This window comes from Trichechus manatus, unplaced genomic scaffold (genome assembly GCF_000243295.1).
Source record: "Trichechus manatus latirostris isolate Lorelei unplaced genomic scaffold, TriManLat1.0 scaffold00098, whole genome shotgun sequence".
NCBI lineage: Eukaryota > Metazoa > Chordata > Mammalia > Sirenia > Trichechidae > Trichechus > Trichechus manatus.
Window position 1 is genome coordinate 2,831,946 of NW_004444034.1, and position 24,579 is coordinate 2,856,524.

Genomic DNA, 24,579 nt, shown 5'->3' on the forward strand with positions numbered 1-24,579 from the left:
ACAACCTAGATGCCCATCAACAGATGAATGGATAAACAAACTATGGTACATATACACAATGGAGTATTATGCAAAGCTAAAGAACAATGATGAATCTGTGAATCATCTCATAACATGGATCGAACTGGATGACGTTATGCTGAGTGAAATAAGTCAATCACGAAGACAAATATTGTATGAGACCTCTAATGTAAAAACTCATGTAAAAGTTTACACACAAAAAGAAACAATCTTTGTTGGTTACTAGGGATGGGAGGGTGAGACAGTACACAATACTGGGGAAGCCAGCACAACTTGTACAAGGAAAGGTCGTGGAAGCTCCATAGACACATCCAAACCCCCTGAGGGACTGAATTGCTGGGCAGAGTGCAATGGACTAATGGACCATAGCTACCACGGCCTCCACCAGACTGAGTCCAGTACAGCTAGATGGTGCCTGGCTATCACCACTGACTGCTCTGACTGGGATCACAACAGAGTATCCTGGACACAGCTGAAGAAGGATGTAGAACAAAATTCTAACTCACAAAAACAGACCAGATTTACTGGCCTGACAAACTGGAGAAACCCCAAGAGTATGGCCCCCGGACATCCTTTTAGCTCAGAGGTGAAGTCACTCCCAATGTCCACCGTCCAGCCAGGGATTGGACAGTCTCATAAAATAAAATGGGACTAATGAGGCACAGCGGTCCAGGGACAAGGACTAGAGGGCAGGAGGGGACAAGAAAGCTGGTGATAGGGAACCCAAGGTAGAGAAGGGACAGTGTTGACATGTAGTGGGGTTGTTAACCATTGTCAGAAGGCAATATGTGTACTAAGTGTTTAATGAGAAACTATTTGTTCCGTAAACCTTCACCTAAGGTACCAAAAAAAAAAAAAAAGAAAAAGAATTATCTATGTGAGATTAAATTGACAGCAGCAACTCAAAAGGTTTGATGGGAAGCCCAGAGGACAGTGAGTTGAAGATAATGGTGATGGAATAATTTGCAAAAGGATAGTGAGAAGAGCCGCACAACTGGAAGAATGTAATCGATGTCACTGACTTGTACATGTAGAAATTTCTGAAATGGTGTATCTTTAGCTACGTATATTTTCACCAAAAAAAAAAAAAAAAAATCCTCCAAGGTCGAAAAGGGAGAGTGTTGACCTGTCGTGGGGTTGTTAATCAATATCATAAAACAATATGTGTACTGACTGTTTAATAAGAAACTATTCGTTCTGTAAACCTTCACCTAAAGTAAAATAAAAAAATATTTGAAAAAAAAAAAAAAAAAGAATGTGGTCCTTCCCTAGTCCTCCAGCCTCATCTCTTGCCATTCTCTTCATCTTCCTCTTGCCCCTAAGGCCACTAGTGCTCTCTTCTGTACATTAGAAAGGTTCTCCCCTTCCCTGACCTGTCCCTGGCTAACCCTGATTCATCCTTTGAGTATCAGCTGAAATATTGTTCCTTAGAGTCCTTCCCTGAACCTGAGTGACGTCTCCACATCATTTCCATCTTGTACATACTTTATTATTATATCCATTACACACCATTGTAATTACTTTTAATTACATGTCTTCTCGGCTAGACTTCAGAAAATGTGAGCAGAAGATCTGTGTCTGGCTTCTCACTACCATGTCCCTTGGGTCTAGATGGCACAGTTGATGCTAAAACATATATTTGTTGAAACTAAAGAAGGAAAGTGGAAGGAAGGAAGGCAGGAAGGGAGGAAGGCAGGAAGGCAGGAAGGCAGGCAGGCAGGCAGGCAGGAAGGAAGGAAGGAAGGGACTGAAATGATAGAACATTAGTGAATGACAAGATTTAAAGATTTCTGGAATGTTGTTTCACGATGTCTAATGTAAAAGACTGCACTGACATGAATGATGCCAATGTTTAGTGACACTGTAACATTTCTTCAATATAGATGACATGATACTAAACTTTTTGCTAAAGCAACATTTTGGTGACTCCGTAGACCAGGGAACTTTATTTGTAATCTCCGAAAACCACATTAAATGGTTGACACAATATAATATTTTTTACCAAGCATCTATCAACAGTGATGACAATACCAATGTTTATTCCCTGAGAGCAATTTGTTGATCAAGAAGTTAATTTGTAGGCAAGTATGGTCAAAATTTTACCAATAGATTTATTTTAAAGTCAACATGTCTTCTTTTATAAATTAGGACACCTCTAGATAAAAACAAACATCATTAATAGCATGGATTTTTATGTCATTTTCCCATGAAGGACTAAAAATCAAAGAAAGAAAAATTAGACTTACCAAAGTAGAAAAATAATTTAAAAACCATGGTTAAAAATGCATCACTTTGTTTTCTTGTGTTAAGCAGTTTGGGGCAGCATATGAGGTGAGCACTGGAGTGTGGGGTAAGCTTAAACAAATGCACAGATGTAATAAAACTTATTTCTGTCATATGTTCTCTGATTCAGGAAAAAGAAAACTTTTAAATTTGGAAATACAGGTCAACTTAACTTTGCTTTGGGAAAATATATAGTGCATACATTCAGGGCTAATTCTCCTTGTAGGGGATTTCTAATGCACTAATGTATTTCACTGTATGAGGTCTGTCTGCTTAGCATTTGCCTATCTTTTTTTATTAAAATGTTTTGCATTATTCAAACTGAGAAATAAGCAAGAGATGAAAACCAGCGTATATTCTTTACTGTAAAAATTGGCAATTCAAGTGCATTACAATAATCTCACCAAGTAACCAGTTTCCAAATTGAATTCAATCACACTGGGATAAAAAGAAATCATTTTGCATATCTTTGCATGTATGCATGTGGTTAAAGGGAAGAGGCTATGACGTGATTTAGCAGGGCCAGTTTTAGGTAGAGCTGTCGATTTATAATTCATTTTCTTTAAGCAGCATTATGTCTCAAGTTAGGGGGCTCTGAAACCTCAGTTCCTCCGCAGCTTCCTTCCCGTTCAAACCCCTTAACTCTTAAAACTGCTCATTTTATGGTCTTTCCTGCTACCCACCTATTAGGATCTGCCCTCACATTCTACACATACTCCCATATAAGCTACTCAGAGAAATCCTCAAGTATTTTATCTCTCAGGGGGCCTATATTTGAACCAAGGGCAAAGGCTTAACCCAAGGATTATACTCTAGACAAAATTTAAAGCAACACTGGGTTAAGAGTTTTTGACCTATTAGGATCTTGATGGAGGTCTGGGTGATGGCATCATAGGGTGTGTGACACCCCGTGCAGTAACTCATGGTGTCACACCCCCATGGACCTCCTCCCGTACTAGACCATACAGAATCCTTCGTAATATTTATTATCAATTGTAATCATAGAATACTTTGTGATAAATATAGCTGTAAATTGCTTACATGTAATATTTTTTAGATTATATGAATACGAGCAAAAAAATGTTTTGTAAAATATTTCTACATTGAATTACAACATTATTAGTTACAACATTATTAGTAACTGAACAGAAGCCCTTTTTGATTTTTCTCCTTTTCCTTTAATTACGACTTCCTTCTCAAAAAAGTTATTAATCTAGGTTCACAAATAACTAATTACCACAATAATTGTAGCTAAAACACCAGAAAATTTGACAAAATCAACAGCTATGAAAACACTGGCAGCAACGAAAACAACAGCGTGTGTTTGCAGCATGTGCAGTTGAACCCACGTGGCTCAAAGTGTCATTGTACTTGGGTAATAATGACAGCTCTGACCGCAGTGCATTACAAGGTTCAAAACGTAAATTAGTATTGAGTTTTAGCCTTGTAGGTAGACTGATACATGTAACCTGGGCTTACGAAAAATTTTTTTGTTGTTGTTAAAAGTAACTACAGGGATATTTTTATAAAAAATAATAAATTTCCATTGAAACACTGCACAAAAATTTTATAGACAGTCATTTTGATGTCAGCCCCTCTGACAGTGTCACCCAGTGTGGTTCGCACCCCCGGTACCCCCCTAGTGATGTCACTGGATCTGGGAGTCCTCCTTTGTGGCCACAGACGCTTATTCTAACCAGAAAGTATCTGTTTCATTCAGAAAACTGCCATTCTCTCTAATTTGCTTTCTGAATTCTGTATCCCTTTTATTTTCTGGAGAAGATGATAGTTTCAACTGTATCTTCTCATGAACTGATAGAAGCAAAAAGAGAATATATTTACATTGGCAGAACAGGGAACATCTTTTCCAATTTTCACCTACTCTACCTCAATATTCTTCTAGTTTGGTTCTTCATTTGACATTTACTTGTTCTGTTCCTTCTCCACTTTTAGAATTTCGTATAGAATCTATGCTGGTTCATTTTGGAGATTTACTTATACCTAAAGGAAGTGAGACCTTGCTGGATGAACAAAGTAGAGCTCAAAGTATAGCTACAACTTTGTAGAGTTTTAGTTTATCAAAATGTTACCACTTCATTAACTAATTACCAATTCAATAATTTGCTTATGCAACAGGTATATACTGACCAGCTACTATATGCCAGGCATTCTTCTAGGTACTTGGAATACATGAGTGAAAAATCAAAGCCCCTGTCTTCACAGGAGAGATAGGCATTGCACAAGTAAACAAATAAATGTAAAAAGTAATGCCAGATTATTATAAGTGCTGTGATTAGAAGTAAAGATGGATAATAGGCATGGAATCTGGACAGCCATTTTAGACACAAGAGTCTAATAAGATCTCTCTGAAGAGGTGACCCTTGAGAGAGACCTACATGAAGAGAAGAAGTTGTGGGTCATGGGAAGATCTGAGGAGTGAGGCTCTGGGCAGAGGAAATCAGGCATAAAAAGGAACTTTTTATGAGTCTTCTTGAAGGCAGTGAGGAATAGCAGAAGGCAGCATGCCCAGGAAGAGTCAGCAAGGTGAAAAGAGGCCACAAATGAGCTGCGGAGCCTGGCAGAGCCATTTCAAACAGTGCTTTGCATGCTGTTGTATCAAATGCTTTCCTACAAAATTATCTTATGATAGTTTTTATAATTATTTTTTCTGATATTAAAAGCTCTGTAAAATAAACTACATATACAATAATTTATTTAACTGTTTTCTTACTGGTGGACATTTAGGTTGTTTCCAGATTTTTTTTTCCCTATTATTAATCATGTTTTAACATCTTTGCACCTAGCACTTTCTCTCAATTTTTCATTATGGCTACGACAAGATACTTTAAGGTTGCCTTTTAATTACTAATAATTACTTAAAAACAAACAAAAAGTTAAAACCTGGAATGGAAGAAACCAATACAGAAAACTGATGCTAAATAAGCTTATCCACTAGTCAGTTCTGAGTCTAATTTGCTTAATTGGTTCAAAAGAGCATGATGTTAATGCAGTAACAGTTACAGATGGATGGCTGTATTGACTTATATCATTGCTGCTCATCCTAACTAGCAAGCTTCCATGAGTTTCATAGGTCATAAGCAACACTTGGCAACCATGCTGATGGCTCAGCACATCATACCACTACTATTAGAAGATCAATGCTAAGTACATACTCATGGGTCACTGCATTCATATACACTTTCCCCTTTTACCTCAAAACTCTCACTCCCTACCCCTTTTTCACTCAAAATTAACAAACCCTACCACTTATTTTACTAAAACAAATTAGAGCAATTAAGAAAGACTTTCTCACCATCTCTCCACCAAATCTGCCAGTTGACCTGGATCTGTCCCTATAGGCTCTGAATTTTCTCGTTGCAAAAGAGGCATTGCCCCTATTCCCATCTAAGGACAAACCCTCCGTGTCAGTACTAGATCACAGTCCCTCTCAGCTACTCAAGAACCTTGCTCCAACACCATCAGTTTCACCCTTTCACTAGATTGTTTCCATTGCCATACAAACACATTCTAACATCTGCATTCAACAGAACATAACAACACAAACATCCCAGACTCCCTTAAGTCTCTTTAGCTGCAGTCCCATTTCTCTGCTTCTTACAGCAACACTCCTTGAAGAAGCTGGCTTTACTCACCGTCTGCATTTCCTTACCTCAGCTCATGTAATAAAGTTTATAATTTCTCCCCTGGAAGTACTTCTTTCAAGGTTTACAATAACTTCTACTTTGACATATTTAATATTCAGTTTTCAATCCTCATTCTTGTCAACATTTGTCACAATTTGTCATCCCTTCATCTTATTATTATTTTTTTAACCTAGCCTCTAGGAGACTCGTCTCCTGCCTTTCCTCCTTCCTCACAGGCCATTGCTTCTTGGTTTCCTTTGCTGGATCCATCTCCTGTTCCAGACCTGTGAAACTGTAGAGCCCCAAAATACAGTTCTTAGCTCTCTTTCCTTCTCTATATGTCTTCCCTAAGAGACCTCATTTTTTCCTTTTGCCTTTAATTTCCATTTATATGCTGATGGCTCAAACCTCTTTTGAATTCAAGACTCACATATCCTACTGTTTACTTGACAACACTTCTTAAAATGTCTAATAGACATCAGACATAGTGTGGATAATATAGAGCAACTGACCATGCACACATAATAAACCTTCTCTAGTCTTCCTCTATTTAAAAAAATAGAAACACCCAATTATCTTAATGGCTCAGGCTACAAGCCTAGAAGTCACCCCTGCTCATTCTCTCCCTACACTCAGCATCCGGCACATTAACAAAACCTGTTGTTCTAAGCTTATATCGTATTGAGAAGATGTTGTGTGTTTTTGAGTCAATTCCAACAGATAGTAACCGAACGTGACAGAGTAGAACTACCCTATAAGGTTTTCTAGGCTGTAATATTTATGGGAGCAGATCTATACCTAGATGTAATCTTAAATGAAGGAGCCCTGGTGGTGCAATGATTAATCGCTCTGCTGCTAACCTAAAGGTTGGCGGTTAGAACCCGCTCAGCGGCTTTATGTGAGAAAGACCTGGTGATCTGCTCCCCAAAAGATGACAGCCAAGAAAACACTATGGGGCAGTTCTGTTCTGTCACATAAGGTTGCTATATGAGTTGGAATTGACTGGACGGCACCCAATAACACAACAATATTAAATAATATCAACATGCATACTTCTCAACATGAATTGAACTGTGCCCCCCAAAAATGTATGTCAACTTGGCTAAGCCATGATTCCCAGTATTGTGTGGTTGTCCACCATTTTGTGATCTGATATGATTATCCTATATGTTGTAAATCCTAACCTCTATGATGTTAATGAAGCAGGATTAGACACAGTTATGTTAATAAGGCAGGGCTCAATGTACAAGATTAGGTTGTATTTTGAGTCAATCTCTTTTGAGATATAAAAGAGAGAATGCAACAGAGAGTAGAGGGACCTCCTACCACCAAGAAAGAAGAGCCAGGAGTGGAGGGCATCCTTTGGACCCAGGATCCCTGAGCTGAGAAGCTGCTAGACCAGGGGAAGACTGATGACAAGGCCCTTCCCCCAAAGCTAGCAAAGACAGAAAGCCCTCCCCTGGAGCTGACACCCTGGATTAGGACTTTCAGCCTCCTAAACTGTGAGAGAATACGCTTTTGTTTGTTAAAGCCATTCGCTTGTGGTATTTTTGTTATAGCAGCACTAGATAACTAAGACACCTTCTAAAAGGATTTTCCTCTTGCTAGTCTTGCTCCACCACCAGGATATTTTCATAACAGTCATAGTGGTGTTATTTTATAAATATAAATTGGATTATACCATTCTTAATCTATTCAATGGCTTGATACGCTCAGAATTATTTCCAACCCTCCTACATTTTCAGAAAACTGAAATAAAATAGGAGTTTTTTACATTGTTTTAACTTCATTCAAATAGGAAAATCAACCTACAACACTCAAATATTTTTAACAAAGACGTATTACTCAGTTTTTTAATAAAGCATATTAGCAAGACATAGAAATAAAAACCTGAACAAGAATTGGAATAATGATGAAGAATAGTATTTGCCAGTGATTTAGATGTATGCAATTTTGTCGTGTAAACTGAGGCTACACTCTGAAAATACTGAAAAATTAAATGTAAAGACATCACATGTGGCAATTTGCTTTTATTCATGTTTTAGTATATACTTTTAACATTTTCCAAAATGTGCAAGAGTGCTTTCCTAAAGAGAACATTTCAGCATAAAGTGAACTTGAGTTTCCTCTTTTAAGGTAGTCTAGCAACTAAAACAAACAAAAAATCATTAAAAATCCTGGGGATAGCAATTGTAGTGAATTTCAAAGACTAGTCTTCTTCTCTCTGAGAAGGACAACCTCTTCGGGTAAGTGGACAGCTTCAGGAAAAATAAATACAGATCGAACAGACCCTGGAGATCTGAGGGACCATAGACATCACAGACAGACTGCCTGAACATCATGCTCAAAGGATCATCTTTTCATGTGATTCGCTGCTTTTAACACATCCTGGACGAATGTAACTTGACATATGGCCACGGACATGGCCAAGAAATGATTTAGATTACACAATATCCTGTGAAAATGTAAAATTCTGAAGCCAAATTTCCTCATTAAGAATACTTTGTATAATTATTTGCATTTATTTTGTCATATGTGCTTTTTATAAAAGCACCAATAAAATTATGGTCAAAACCATTCTATTTTCTCCCTATTTCTGAGTATGCAGTGCTTTTTATTCCCCTCCTTTTTCAATCTACATATGTCTTCCGATTTAGTAATTCTATACTTGTCAGGGGAAATACTTGGATTTGCGTTTTATTTGCATTTTAGCTTGACTCTTTGATAATGTTTTCCAAATGGGATCATGTCACTGTTGTGCCCCTGTAGAGAGATTTTGATCTTATGCAACACTCAGGAGAGTAGAATCATTCAGAAAATAAAATACTTACAACCAGGAAAGGGATCTGAACCTAGAAAATGTTATAGCCCTTATAAATCACATTTACAATGTCTTTTTTTCCCCACCTTTCTAAAGGAAAACCATAAAACTGCTACAACTTATGCTCTTAGTAAACAATGGACTTAGGCACAGACCAGGGAGCCCATTTTCCAGGGTTAGAAGAAACCAGTGAAGCACTCTTTTCTCATTATTTTGTAGGCAATTAATACTTTCTGGCATTTCTCACTGTACATTCACATCCATTATCTCTACTAGATGATATTCTGCTACCTCTGTTTTTTCTTTCAAGACTTTGCTTCTGGCTTTATATTTCTTGAGGGATCACTTAAAGAGAAAAAAATATCCAGCAGTACTAATTATTTCATTATTTGGCAATATTAAACTCAGTTATCTATTTTTTTTTTTTAAGTGAGAAGAAGGAAACAAGAAGCAAAAAGCCAAAAAAAATTGTACTCATTAGACAGCGCACTATGATGCCGCAGTTAACATACTATATAAATGCGTCAAAAAGTAAGTAGTGGGAGGTCTGGATGTAAAATATACTTAATGGATTAGTTTTAGTGCTCATAAAATCTGAGTGCAAAAGCTGGAGTCCATCCATTCTGCAGGCTGCCTGGTGAATCACGTGGATTGAGTGCACTGCGAGGAGGGTCACGGCCCTTCAGAGTCCCTACCTAGCTACAGATCTCATCAGGAGCAACTGCAGAGTGTGCCAAATTGTATGATATTGGTTCTCCTCTCAGGACTAACTGAGAGAGCCAAACTCATTCTCCTTGTGATTCAAATAAAAGATTTGAGGACCTGTCACTAGAGATTTTTCTATCAGAGTGGAAAAAGAACAGTGTCCCTACGGTATCCATACAGCTACCTCGCTAAAAAATGCCAAGTTTTTACACTATGAAAAAGATGACATTTCTTGAAATAGCACCTAATTACTTCAGTGTTATATATACATATTACACTACCTGTGAGTGTGAAAACCCTGGAGTCCTGCAGTTACCGTTAGACTCATTCCTTTAGCAGGTTACAGGCACTAACGAAGAAAAAAAAATTAAAAACCAAAACAAAAAACAACTAATTATATTCTACAAATCACTGTTTATTAGTGGGTCATCCTTCTCTTTTTACCCTTCTAAGCTGCTTTTCTGATTGCAGCAAACTGTATACACATTTTGAATTATTAAACATGGGAAATAAATATTTAAAAAAGGAGAAGGGGAAGTAACACTTGAAGTTCTTTGTTGAAACTTAAAACAAATATTTCAAAATTTCTTCATGCAATTCTCAATCAGGGAAGAGATGTACATATTATCATTTTCTTGGTATTGCTTTGAATCTAGTCATACAGTATTTACTGAGCATTGCTCCCTGGTTGCCTATAGTGTACTGAAGAATAATCCAAAGGTTCAACTGCATTTTCCACATAAATTTTAAGCACAGGGTAGAATAGAGTAGGTTTTTTATCATATGAAAAGCATGGAAAATAGTCACTCATTTACTCTCTCCAGGAAAATGATACCAGATGCTAGCAGCAGAAAAAAATTGATTTATTTTACTATTTAATATCCCTTACATTGTATTTTATATAATTTTCCCCATTTCATTAAAGCATTAATTGTCCATGAATGAATCCACAGGCAAAGAGATGACATGCTGCTCTTTAAAGCTAATTTGACTCTTGCCAATCACAGTTTGGAGCCCTGGTGACGCAGTGGTTGAGAGCTATGGCTGCTAACCAAAAGGTCAGCAGTTGGAATCCACCAGCCACTCCCTGGAAACCCCACGGGGCGGTTCTATTCTGTACTATAGTGTCGTTATGAGTCAGAATCAACTTGACGGCCATGAGTTTGGTTTGGTTTTTGGGAATTACAATTTAGTTTCCAAATGAATTCCATGGGTCATGTCAGGATGATGGTCATAGTGGCAGGGGTGTGATTTTGATAAGGTCATCAGACTGAAAGCGTTCCAGGGTCTAGGGTGGACATAGTCTCAGGTAAGTCCTGAAACTATTCCAGGACTTAAGGGTATACTTAACAGTACCTGATTCTAATCTGAACCAATTATTCCAAAAGGTTTTCTAAAAATTGTAGTGGTTTTTAAAGTTTTTAAAAATTTCAAATATTTTTATATTTAAAGTCATGGAACTCTTAATGTAAACATATTCATGTAATTTACATGGCTCTGTAACTAAAAAGCCTATAAATGCAGAGCCATTTTAATTTGGGCATAGATAGAGTTGTAGTTCTCAATCAAAGCTACATTGGGAATATAAGAACTTCATTGCCCTGAGAATAGGACCCTCTACTTCTAAAAATTCAATTACAATGAAAAAAAAAAAAATCCATGTAAATAAAGTAAAATAGAGGTATAACCACTCATAGTCTAGTCAGCTCCACCTTGGAGAAAAGTTTGGGGAAGTTTCTGGAAGGGTTTTACCACAGAAGAACGATGCATATGCCTTGGGTATCAAATGATTAATTTAACTATAAATTTCCCCCAGAACTCTGGGTACTCTGTTTTGTTGCTCCACCTGATGCCTTGGTGAGAGTCAGTATTAAGTAATAAATCAGGCTTATGCACAAATATCAAGGTCCACACTGGGATGCCTTCTTCAAAGAATGGCCGGAAATCAAGAACTCTCCTTGTGCTCTTTGTAAAGGTTCAGTGTAATCTAATGTTTACTACTCAAAAGGTGTTCAATGGGCCAACAAGATTGCTATTGCCTAAGAGTTTGTTAGAAATGACATAATTCAGGCCTCATTCCAAAGGAATCAAATTCTATGATTTAGAAAGAGTTCCAGGTGATTCACATGATTGTTAATTTTGAAAAGCACTGATGTAGGTGACCTCCTGCTTAGCTTACGTTTCTTGTGCTTGCAACCTCCTCAGAGTGCTAAGCCAGCCCCAAGAGGTATAGATCTCATAATCAACAAATTGGTGAAGTAGAAGGGAAAGCCCCCAGCAGCTATATATAAGAGATCTCCATAGCTACTGAAATCTATTATCATTTGATTTCATTCTAATGAGCATTGTTCATATGTCTGGCACGTCCCTCTATTTTGAGGATGAATAAAATATGATATCTATGTTGAAGAAGTGACAGTTAAGTAAACAAATACATTTATTGATAAGAACCACTTGATGCATTTGTTTTATGATGTACCAAAAGAGTTTATTTATAAACATCTAAAACGCTCTTAATTCAATGCTGTAATTCCTCACTATGTGCTTACTGAGTGGTATGTATTATTCTGAATAATGTTGCGGACATATGTCCCTTTACCATTTCTATGATAATGCTAGAACCTTAAAACTTCTTAAAACTTAAAACCTTCTTCTACCTTTGTGTTATTGTTGCAATGCAATTTAGTTATACACACATTTAAACCTACAAAACCAAAACAAAAAGCTTTATTGTTTTGTATTTATTATCACTAACATATTTATTCATTCTGTTATTTTTATTCTTTCCTGAAATTCCACTTTTTCCTTTGGGATTTTTTTTCCTTCTGCCTAAAGAACTCCCTTTATTATGTACTTTGGTTCAGGTTTGCCAATGATGAATTTTCCTAGCTCTTGTTTGTCTGAAAATGCCTTTACTTCACCTTTATTGTTGAAGAATATTTTTGCAGGGTATAAAATTTTAGATAGGCATTTTTAAAGTACTTTAAAAATGTCATTCAATTGCCTTCTAGCTCCTTTTTTTTCCTGTTGAAAAGTCAGTTGTAAGTATTTTTGCTGTTACTTAGAAAGCAATGGGTCTTCTTCTTTGGTGACTTTTAAGATCTTATCTTTGCTTTTGCATTTCAACAGTCCTCATAGTCATGATAAAAGGAGAAAGGATTGAAGTTGTCAAGGATTTCATTTTACTTGGATCCACAATCAAAGTCCAAGGAAGCAGGAGACAAGAAATCAAACGACATACTGCACTGGGCAAATCCGCTACAAAAGACCTCTTTAACGGGTTAAAAAGCAAAATTGAGGACTAATGTGTGCCTGACCTAAGCCATGGTGTTTTCAATTGCTTCATATGCATGCAAAAGCTAGGCAATGAATAAGGAAGAACAAAGAAGAATTGATGCCTTTCATCTATGGTGTTGGTGAAGAATATTGAATATACCATGGACTGACAGAAGAATGAACAGATTTTTCTTGGAAGAATTACAGCCAGATTGCTCCTTAGAACCAAGGATGGAGAGACTTCAACTCACATACTTTGGACCTGTTATGAGGAGGGACCAGTCCCTGGAGAAGGACATCATGCTTGGTAAAGTAGAGGGTCAGTGAAAAAGAGGAAGACCCTCAATGAGATGGATTGACACAGTGGCTGCAACAATGGGCTGAAGCAAAACAAAGATTATGAGGACAGCCCAGGACCTGGCAGTGTTTCATTCTGTTGTACATAGGGTTGCTATGAGTCAGAAGTGACTCTACAGCACGTAACAACAACAACACTTATACCAGATATAGTTTTCTTTGTATTTATTTAGCAACTTCTTGAATCTGTGTGTTGATGTGTTTCATGAATTTTAGAAAATTCTCTGACATTATCACTTGAAAAATTACTTCCGTCCAATTGCATCTTTCTTCTCTTTCTGGAAATTCAATTACTTTTATATTGAACCTTTTACTGGCCCCATATGTTTCTGACATCTTTTTTACATTTTCATTCATTCTTATTTTTTAACCTCTCTCTGTGCTTCAGTTTAGATATTTTCTGTCAACCCATCCTCCAGTTCACCAGTCTTGTCCTTTACTGTTTTTAATTTGTAATGAAGCCAACCTAATGAGTTTTTGCTTTTAGATATTATATTTTCAGTTGTAGAATTTCTATTTGATTTCTTTTTATAGATACCAGGACTCTGGTGGTAATTTTTTCTTTTTACCAATCAATATATTATCAGCACTTTTCCCCTTTATTTTCTTGAACACATCGTGTTCCTTTAGGTCCTTAGCAGGTATGTACTGAACCACTTGTGGATCTATTTTAAGAGTCTATTTTTCTCTTCACTTTCAGCCAAGAGGTTCTCTCTTTTAGCATGTCTAGTAATTTTTGATTTTTAGACATTATGTATATAAATAAATTGTAAAGTCCTGAGATAATTTCATTTTTCTCTATAGATGTTTCCCCTTCCGCTCAGCTAGACAGATAAAGTGGTAGCTGACCACCTGAATTATATCAAGGACTGGTTTGAGTTGAGTTTGGATTTCAGCCATGGTAACATTGATTCTACAAGTTTCCAACTGGTTTGCCCTTGACTCTCCAGGATTTTCAGTGAGAGCTTACTTTATTCTATAGGACTCCTCTCCCAGCTCTAATCTGTTTTTAAATACTGTCAATAAATTTCACTCTGCTTTTCAGAATTTTTCCATTTAAATTTTTAGTCTTCTATCATTTGTAGCCCCAGAATTCACTAAATGTTCAAACATGAAAATTTTCCGTGAACATGAGGCTCAGTTGATTTTTTATATTTCGCAGAAGTAGTTTTCTACATGTTCAAAGCCTGGATTCTTCACCTCTTTCCCCAATCCAAATTAGCAAAAGTCCCCAGAGTATAATAACATCTTGAGATCATCTTTTCTCTATGGGGTTCTTATATTTCTAGTGTGTCACTGCATTGGCATATACATACTATTTTCAACTTCTTGGTGTCTGAAGTTTACAATATACGTACACACAAAAACACTATGCAAAACCAAATCAAACCTGTTACCACTGAGTCAATACTGACTCATAGCGACCCTATAGGACAGAGCAGAACTGCCCCATATAGTTTTCAAGGAGTAACTGGTGGATTTGAAGTGCTGACTTTCTGGTTACTAGCCGAGATCTTAATCACTGTGCCACCAGGGCTCCAAAAAATACTATATATATATAGTAAAATTCAGCTTAAAGGACTCCATATGAATAGCTTAAAAAACACACTTATTCAAGTTAACTGGCTTTGTGGCATTCTGAATAATAAGAATTTTTGACACACAATGTATAAAAGAATCCTTTTATTCACTGACAGTCAAAATATTAATTTAACCAGCATATTGGCAGAATTAGCAAAAACTCTGCATAAGTGGAGTAAAAATTGAAGAAGATTCATTATTATAAGGAAGCTCAAGATAATTCTTTGTAGAATGTGTGTCATTTCATCATCTCATGGTCAATCTATAAAGATTTATGTAGCCTATGTAAAAAATAATCATTTTTCCTCTTCCATTCATTTTTCAAAATGAATTTTGCTTTCTTTTTTCTTCTTCTCCAAGTAAGAAGTGAATAAAAGGAGTTGGATTCTTGGGGGATGATGATAAATCTTTTTGGACATGTTGAATTTAAGGTGACAATGGAATTGACATGACACCAGCTAGAAGTTGGAGATGTGGGACGTTAGCTTAGCAACAAGGTCAGGACTGAAGATATAAATCTGGTAGACATATGTATAGAGATGATAGTTTAAATCATGACAGCTGTTGGCATTTTCAAGTGAAAGACTGTAGACAGAAAAGTAGAAAGGTTCAAGGACCCTATTCCTCGCTTTAGGGGTATGAAAAGAAAGTGAAAAAAATAAAACTAAGAAAAGACAAAGAAGTAGGAAAAAAGCAATAAAATCTAGTGCTTTATCAAGGAAATCAAGAGAAGAGAGGCTGTGGCAGACTGACCAAATTAAACTAGGTTAGTTCATTTTCAGATTTGGGAATGATTTATATTACATTTAATTACTAATAACATTTAGAATATTTTACTCTATATCCTAAAGCCAAATTTACTTTGATGCCTGGGAAATAAATTTTTTTCTAATTAGTAAGAATTAATTGAAGTTTTCTTAGACTATGAACGTTCTACAGTAAGCAAAGTGAAATAAAAAAATATGAATCCAATCTATTGTTCTCTTGATATTTGTTAAATTTATTCTTAATTATCTGAGGTATTCTTTGAGTATTAGTATTTATATAGATATTTGTATTACTTCTCAAAGAACAGTATTCATTCAAATAAAACACGATTACAATGACATTCTCTCCATACCACCTTTTTACATACGCAGTCACAAAATCAAATTTTGATACAAATATCAATTTCATTGGGCAAAAAGTATCCAAATGTCAGATGCCTCTTTAAATGAATAATTCATTTTGTTATAGAAGGAATAAAACTGAGATTCGTGCAATAGTACATCATTCCACCTAGCACCTGTGTCTAGCTTTAAGAATTTGTTCCCTATTGCCTACAGTGTGTGACAGGTTTTATCTTATTCTTGTCTCTTACATTCACAAGAGTGCAATTGTATTCCCCAAAGCCTACACAGGCCATTTCTTACTTTTTTTAATATGTAACAAAATTTTTAAATGACAATTTATATCTAGATCTCAGAAGCAGTATCAAAATTATTAAACCGAGACAGCTTCTAAGAATTCGCTTTTAAGTGTGTTCGTTCAGAAACATGTGTATCACTAGACATAATTAATTGCTTTGGGCTCTGTTTAACTAGATATGTTTTCGATAATATAATGAAACTTGAAAGATACTTGCTTGCATCCGTAGTCTCAAAGGGTTAACTCAAAACAAACTGGGTTATTTTAACTGTAAAATAACCCCTTGGTTACTCCTTCATGTCCTATAAGTTTATTGTTTTATTTTTAAACATAGGTACCTCATTCACTAAGGGTGCTCCATAAACTATAAATAAGCTTTCTCAAAAATTTGAGAAATTGAGATCTCAAAACAGTCATATAAAGAAAGTATTACAATATAATTTCAGTATAAGAGAAATTTACAATTGTATCACTTCTAAATATAAGCCTTTACAGATAGCCATAAGACCACCAAGTTTTTTGCCATATATTACCATTCAAAAATTATTATGTAAATTTCATTTTTCCCAGATGATGAACCTAATAGGCCAAGTACCATATTATACTAATTTTCCTTCTAACTGCCATGTACTACAAAGTTAAAAATTAGTACAGAACAAATAGCACATCTGCGGTACTGTCAGTATAACTCAATTTAGTTGATGGCTGACATTAGTTTCTATTTCTCTCTATTTGATATATTATCGAATATATACAACAAAACAACAAGGCTATTTACATGAAGTATTCTCTATGTCAGATTTAATGCTCAAAGGCAATTGCCTACAAAGTTAGAAAATATTTTGGATTATAAAATTAATAGATTAACAGATTAACTGGACATTATTAAATTATCAGTCTAGGAAGTAACAGTATAGGATGCTTTGGGATATTTAGCTACACTACTAATATTTATACCATTCATGTAAACAATGTGGAAATAATTATGATGCAATATATGTGTTTATTTGTTGCTCTCATACTATGCATTGTTTAATATTCTATTAATTTAACTGAGATAGAAATTTTAAAAAAGAAGTTTCTCTAGTTTATTGGTTTTATTTCTCCCTAAATCTAAGCAGGATAATAATTAAAATAAATTAATTGAAATTTTAATTATGATGTTGGATTTACATAATGAGTACAAAAGAAAACTGAAGTTCAAACAGGTTAATCCTGTGTATCTTATTCTTGTAATTAAGTCATTTCATTACTGAATGTACACACTGGGTTGGTTAACGATGCTAATCTGTTTGTGTTGCTTCTAAGCATAAGGCAGATAGTTTAATAGAGAAACCAGAAAAGACACTGTGGAAAATTCCAACACAAAGTTCAAAACTTGAAACAGTTAACTAAAATTTATATTAATGTTTCTTGCCCTCATAGTATCACTTCTTGCCAATATTCGTTATGAAGTACTAATTTATTTAAAAATATTTTATGGAAATAAACAAACCTTGTTACATATATAAACATCACTGAATCTCCTCCCTGATTGTACTTCCCATGCTTCCCCCTCAGCCATGAACACACTGACCCATTCATATGGTAGACACTCTCAAAGTATTTTAGGTTTTTGTTGGGGTGAAAAAACAATGACTTATATTCTGTAATCTAAGTATTATCGGCAGTTCCAGGAGTCCCATTTTTGAGTTTTCTTATATCTGTACACTTTTCAATCACTATTGCTTCCTTCTGGCACCGTAGAATGTGAGGCGGTTGCAGCAGCTAAAGAATGAAATGGTATAAATACAACTTTCTTAAATCCTTTGAGTAGAAAAAGGAAGAAAAACCCGGTCATATAACTTTATAGCTTTGCCCTTTATGGTTTTCCTTTAGATTATTTGTTAAAAGGAAATTATTAAATTTTCATGTGCTCTACAGAGCCTTGCCTTGGTTTATAAAATGAAAGGAAAAGGAAATATTATTAATCGCTTTATTGCCAAAGGATAGTCATTACCTGTCCGCATGCTTTGGAAGAATTCTTAGTCCTTTGGGTTTCAACTCTCTTAGACTATAATGTTTTAGGCTCTGCCTTCACTGAGGCTTCCTAGCCCAAGGTCAAGAGGCCACGGGCTTTATTCTGTCCTTGCAGTCATCCTAGGGAGCGGTGTGCGCGGCTACAGAACATTTGTGTAGCCAGCTTGGCTCAAATCTCTTTCGTCTAAAATATTAAAACTCTCTGATCTGATGGGTTATTTAACTCAGCCAACGTGCCTGGATACCCGCCTCACAAAAATATCAGGTGATTTTTTTAAAAATTGAAAATACCTAATAAAAGTCATTCTACTGTAGAATTTTTTCTGAACCAAGCAGATTATAGGCCAGCAGAGATGTATGAACTGGGTCAGGAATTCAAGTCCTTGGGAGGCCGTGTAAGTTTTTTTTCACATGGAGGCGGATGTGACTTTTAAGCAGCAATCCTGTCTGTATCCCTCTTAGAGCTGCCTGAACAATTTCTTTCACTGGTCACGGCACCTTCCTGAAAGGACTGCCTGCCACCAGGAGTGCGAGAAAGGATGACGCCCGGCCCTGCAAGAATCACAGGAGTGTCGTCCACCAGGACAGACCTTGCAGAGGGTCACAGCAAGGACCGGTGCAAAATCTCATCATAAAACCACAGTTCCCAGAAGACTTGGCTCTATCTCACACCATCATTCACCCTCTTACTTTGTTCCTCATATTCTGACATTAAACAAAAGCAAATCAAGATTATTTCTGCTTGATATAAAGCCACATGTCCCAGTTAAACAATAAATGAATATCACCGAAAATGTTCAGAGTGCTCTCTGAAACTCTGGTGTGCTGGGTTGTAAATGTGTACTACCACGCCCCTCAACTCCTCCACCCCTCACACCCAAAATATATAGTTCTACAAAGATAGTTCCTGGGGATTTTTTTTTATTTTTATTTTTTAGCTCTTTTAGCCTTTTTAAGCAAGTGATCTCTGAGTTTTAAAAATATCAACATCTTTGCAGGGCTCTTCTTCCCTAATAAGGGATAGGTAAAAGAGCATTTTACAATTTCTGTCTTTTAAAGTTAACAGGAAGAAGTACAAGTTTGCAAACCCTTCAAGTTTTTCAAGCCAGAATTACTATCACCTTGAATGGATTGCCTGATTTGACTAATTTGCTGTTAACTGCATTCCAATAAAACAAGGATGCTAGTTTAGAGCTCTGAAAGCTACGTTATTTCAACAAAAAAGGCACTAATGTTAAAACTATCATAGCAAAACAAGATTGAAGCACACAGCACCAAACCAAAAAAACCAAACCCACTGCCATCAAGTAACTCTATACAACAGAGTAGAACTACCCTATAGTGTTTCCAAGGCTGTATATCTTAATAAAGCAGACTGCCACAACTTTCAACCACGGAGTGGCTGGTGGATTCGAACCACTGACCTTTTGGTTAGCAGCTCAGTGCTTAAGCACTGTGCCACCAGGGCTCCTTAACACACAGCATAGAACAAATAAACCAAAACAAAATAGTGAGTATTCGAAGTCTTCCCTAGATTATTTTCGAATAAAATATTTATTTTTTAATTCCTGTAATAAATCATATCCTTCTAGTAACAATTTTCTTCAACTAAAATCCATCGCTCTGCAAATACTGCATTGCTTTTCGAGTCCAGTCAGGAAAATGTCTAGCCGTGTAGTAAGCAAACTAGGTGATTTCAAAAATCCTCGGTAAGTTTTCACCTCTGGAAAAAATCCCTGTTGTGCTTTGAAAATTTCTAATTGGTCTATGTTTTAAAAGCACACTGCATGATCATTACAATCATCAATATTTCACACCAATTTGCTTATAAAAATAAAAGCCTGTTTTTGTGACACACCAAACACGTCTTTGATGGTCAAACAACACAGATATAAAACAGGACACCTTTCATTTTGCCATCACGTGAGGTGCATCTAAGCAATAAGAGGAGAGCGAGACTCCGCATTAAGAAGAGGCTTGATAACACACTGCTGATGACTTAGGCAAATCGGATGGTAAATTACCTTTGAGAGGTCCCCAGCCTCCAAATAGAAGCAGATAACAAACACATTCCACGTAACCCAGAGGACTAGCCAGACAGCATACTGTAGAGAAGCAAGAGAGAAATAACACATAATTAATTTTGAATAATAGTTTAAACTTTTGAACACCCAAATCACAAGATTAGTGGGGGGTATTACATATTGTTTCATTCTAGGAAACAGGATTAAATGCATATTCCTTTTCTCGGTTGATTTTTTCTCACTGTAACGGCCTCTTGCAGTATACAGCTCAAACTTGCCTAAAAATAATTTCAAGGTTTTTAGACCAAAGAAACAGCCTGCATTTCTGTTTGAATGGTAAATGTCCTCTAGAAATCCAAACAATAGAAGAAGGAATGGATGCTCCAATAGGCATATCAAACACAGCAAAACCATCCCGATATAGGTTGATGTACAAAATTTTCTCTAAGTAACCTAAGGTCATCTTCATCTCAGTCCTTATGTCTCTGTCTCATCGAATCAGCTCTTAAGTTGATTTTTTTCTCCTTGGTGCCTCGTTTTCATTTCTCTGTTCACCTTACTGTATCCTTTCATGATCTCCCATTACAGAGGCCACTTACTTATTATCGCTAACTTCATTCTGTTGTCTGTTCAGTGTACCCTCTACACTGATGACAAATTATCCTTCCAAGACATAGATCTGATCATTCAATCAACTAAAATTTATTAAGCATCTGGAAGGCAACATGCTAGGAGACACTGAGGATACAAAGAACGGTGAGAAATTTTGCCAGATGCCAAGTGATGGAAATAGACAAGAAGGAGATGATTATTATACAGGAATTATGGATATATATGGTCTAAGCACAAGCAAAGAAGACAAAAGGAGGCATTGCCAATCCTGAGAAAAGTGGTCCAGAAGAGGTGAAACAAGGTGCCTTAAAGGATTTAACCAGATAATAGTGCGGGTATTTGGAGAGGCTACGGTGGAAGGGCACTGTAAATAAAGGAAACAGCAGATTTAAATTTTAAAAAAATGGGAAAAAAGGATACTATGTCACTTCCCTACTAAATAAACACCAATGGTTCCCATCCTTTACATGGTGCATTCTAAATTCTTTATTTTATGATTCAAGGGGCTCCATAATCTTCTACCATGTTATCTTTTCACCCACGTATTTCAGTCGATCTCTCCAGTCATCCTGAATTCCAGACACAGCAAATTACTTGCTATTCCATGTACATGGAAAGCCGTGTTCCACCTCTGTACACAGTTCAGATATTCACCAGTTCACCTCTGAGTGCTACCCAATCAGAATTGGCTGAGTCCTACTTACTGTTCTAGTAAGACTTTGCTCATCTTAATTTCATTTCCAAATGTCTTCTATCTAATTATTTGCATATTTTCTCTAATGTACAATGATAAGCTCCTTAAGAAAAGGGACTGTTTTTTTTTAAAGTTTTTTTTATTGTACTTCAGGTGAAGGTTTACAGAACAAATAGATTCGCATGAAACAGTAGTACACATATATTGTTTTGTGACATGGGTTAACAACCCCACGACAGGTCAACCCTCTCCCTTCTCGACCTTTTTTTTTTTTTTTTTTTGGGTGAAAATACACATAGCCAAAGATACACCATTTCAAAAATTTCTACATGCACAGTTCAGTGACATCGACTACACTGTTCTAATTGTGCTGCTATTCTCACTTTAGACAAAGGTTTACAGAACAAAATAGTTTCTCATTAAACAGTTAGTACACATGTTGCCCTATGACAATGGTTAACAACCTCACAATACATCAACACTATCCTTACTCAACCTTGGGTTCCCTATCATCAGCTTTCCTGTCCCCTTCTGCCTTCTAGTCCTTGTCCCTGGACTGCTGTGCCTCATTAGTCCCATTTTGTCTTATGCGGCTTTCCACTCCCCGGCTGAATGGTGAACCTTGGAAGTGACTTCACCACTGAGCTAAAAGGGTGTCTGGGGGCCATGCTCTCCGGATTTCTCCAGTCTCCTTTAGGCCAGTAAATCTGGTCTTTTTTTGTGAGTTAGAATTTTGTTCTACATCCTTCTCCAGCTCTGTCCAGGACCCTCTGTTGTGATCCCAGCCAGAGCATTCAGTAGTGGTAGCCAGGCACCATCTAGCTGTACTGGACTCAGTCTGGTGGAGGCCTTGGTAGCTGTGGTCCATTAGTCCTTCAGACTAATCTTTTCCTTGTATCCTGTTCTTTTCACTCTCCCTTGCTCCCAAAGGGATGAGACCAGGGGAGTATTTCAGATGGCTGCTCACAGGCTTTTAAGACCCCAGATGCTACTCACCAAGGTAGAATGTAGAACATTGTCTTTATAAACTGTGTTATGCCAGTTGAGCTAGATGTTCCCTGAGACCATGGTCCTCACAGCCCTCCGCCCCGCAATTCCGTCCCTCAGAGAGTTTGGAAGTGTCTATGGAGCTTCCATGACCTTTCCTTGTACAAGTTGTGCTGGCTTCCCCAGTATTGTGTACTGTCTCAGCCTTCACCCAAGTTACCACTTATCTATTGCCTATTTAGTATTTCTCCCCCACCCCTCCAATCCCTGGTAACCAACAAAGATTGTTACTTTTGATGTGTGAACTTTTTCATGGGTTTTTACAATAGACGTCTCATACAATATTCGTCCTTTTGTGATTGACTTATTTCACTGAGCATAATGTCCTCCAGTTTCAAAAAAGGGACTATTTTTTATTCATGTTTTTATCCTTTACAGTTCCTAACTTAGTACTTTGCACAAAGTAGGTATACAAAAACTATTTTATGTATCAATGAATGATTGAGTAGCAATGTGAAGAAAATTTTATTTTATTTTTTTCACATGTAAAATCCATCCTCCCTCCCAGACCTGATTTTTAATATAAGACTATTAAGAATACCATTATCAGTAAAGGAGTCCAATAGTAACACAAATGTTAAGTGCTTGACTACTAATCTAAAGGTTGGTGGCTTGAACCGACCTAGAGGCTCCTAGGAAGAAAGGCTGGGCAATCCGCTTCCAAAAGCTCATAACCTTGAAAACCCTATGGAGTGCAGTTCCACTCTGCAAACATAGGGTAACCATGAGTCAAAACTGACTAGACAGCAGCTTTTTAATTTTTTTTTTTGGTATTATTAATCAAGGTCCCTGGGTGATGGAAACGTTTTGTGCTCAACTGCTAACCTAAAGGTTAGTGGTTTGAACTTATCCAGAAATGCCATGGAAGAAAGACCTGGAGATCCGATTCCATTAAAGATTACAGCCAAGAAAACCCTATGGAGCAGTTCTACCCTGCAACACATGGGGTTACCATGAGTCTAAATAGACTCAATGGTAATGTGTGTGTGTGTGTGTGTGTGTGTGTGTGTGTGTGTGTGTGTGTGTGTGTTTTGTATAATCAGTCAGGTTGTATGAGGAGCAAGAGCCCTATGTGATGAGCCTATGTAATCATAAATGATGACTCAGTTGTTTTCTGAGAGTGGTGGGTTCAGCTAACTGCTGAATACGTGTATTGCTCAATGGAGTATAAAGCGAAGGCAAAAATTAAATGGTGCAAGACAAAATAAGAGATTTGAGAGGCTGTATAGTGTGAGGGGTGGGGATTGGAGATAGGGTCAGGAAGCTGAGCAAGCTTTGGCAAGAGAGGAACTTCTATAGAAGAGAGATTTAATGAGACAATTTAAGTTTTGCTCAGTATAGTGAAATATAAATTGACAATGTTTTAAAAAATACTAAAGTCTACATTTTTTGACTGTTTTGCAGACTTGTATTTTAGTTTTAGAAATATAATGAAGTACTGAATCCTACTTTACAGGTAACAGCGTGAGAACAAAACATGCCTATAAGTTCCAGTTGCTTGGTTCAAGTGAATATAATAAGAAGGAATGACTGATGGAAGTGTTTTATCATATCCTTTGTTCATAGTGACACACATTCCCCACTTAATAATGCAGAGTAAAGTACACATTAGTCACTAAAGGCCAAAGTAGTTAGATAGGTATAATATAGGTAAGAGCTATTGAAAGACACTGCATTACATATACCAAATATTACTGAAAGTTTGTCATAGGCAGGCATGCTTCCTGATCTGGCATTAAATACTGGCAATGCTGTAACTTTTCTATATCACAGCTGAAATTATATTTTCAATTCATTAAATGCTGAAAATTTTATGTGCATCCACAAAGTATATATAATAATGTTGTTGTTGGATGCCTTTGAGTCAATTTCAACTCACAGCAACCTTTTGGGACAGAGTAGAACTGCCGCATAGGGTTTTCTAGGCTGTAATCTTTCTGGGAGCAGATGACCAGATCTTTCTCCTGCAGAGCCGCTGAGTGGGTTTGAACTGTCAACTTTCCATTAGCAGGCAAGTGCTTAAACATTGTGTCACCAGGCTTACTTACACATGATATTGTCATACTTTAATACTATAAGAATTTGGAA

At 36.6% G+C, this 24,579-nt stretch overlaps 1 protein-coding gene across 1 annotated transcript in view; it reads right to left on the reverse strand.

Moving 5' to 3' along the window:
- NKAIN2 (sodium/potassium transporting ATPase interacting 2) overlaps positions 1 to 24,579 on the reverse strand; it is a 446,674-nt gene that overhangs the window by 335,613 nt on the left and 86,482 nt on the right. Inside the window, 1 exon segment of the mRNA XM_012557381.1 lies at positions 20,139 to 20,219. Coding sequence (XP_012412835.1) covers positions 20,139 to 20,219 — 81 coding nt within the window.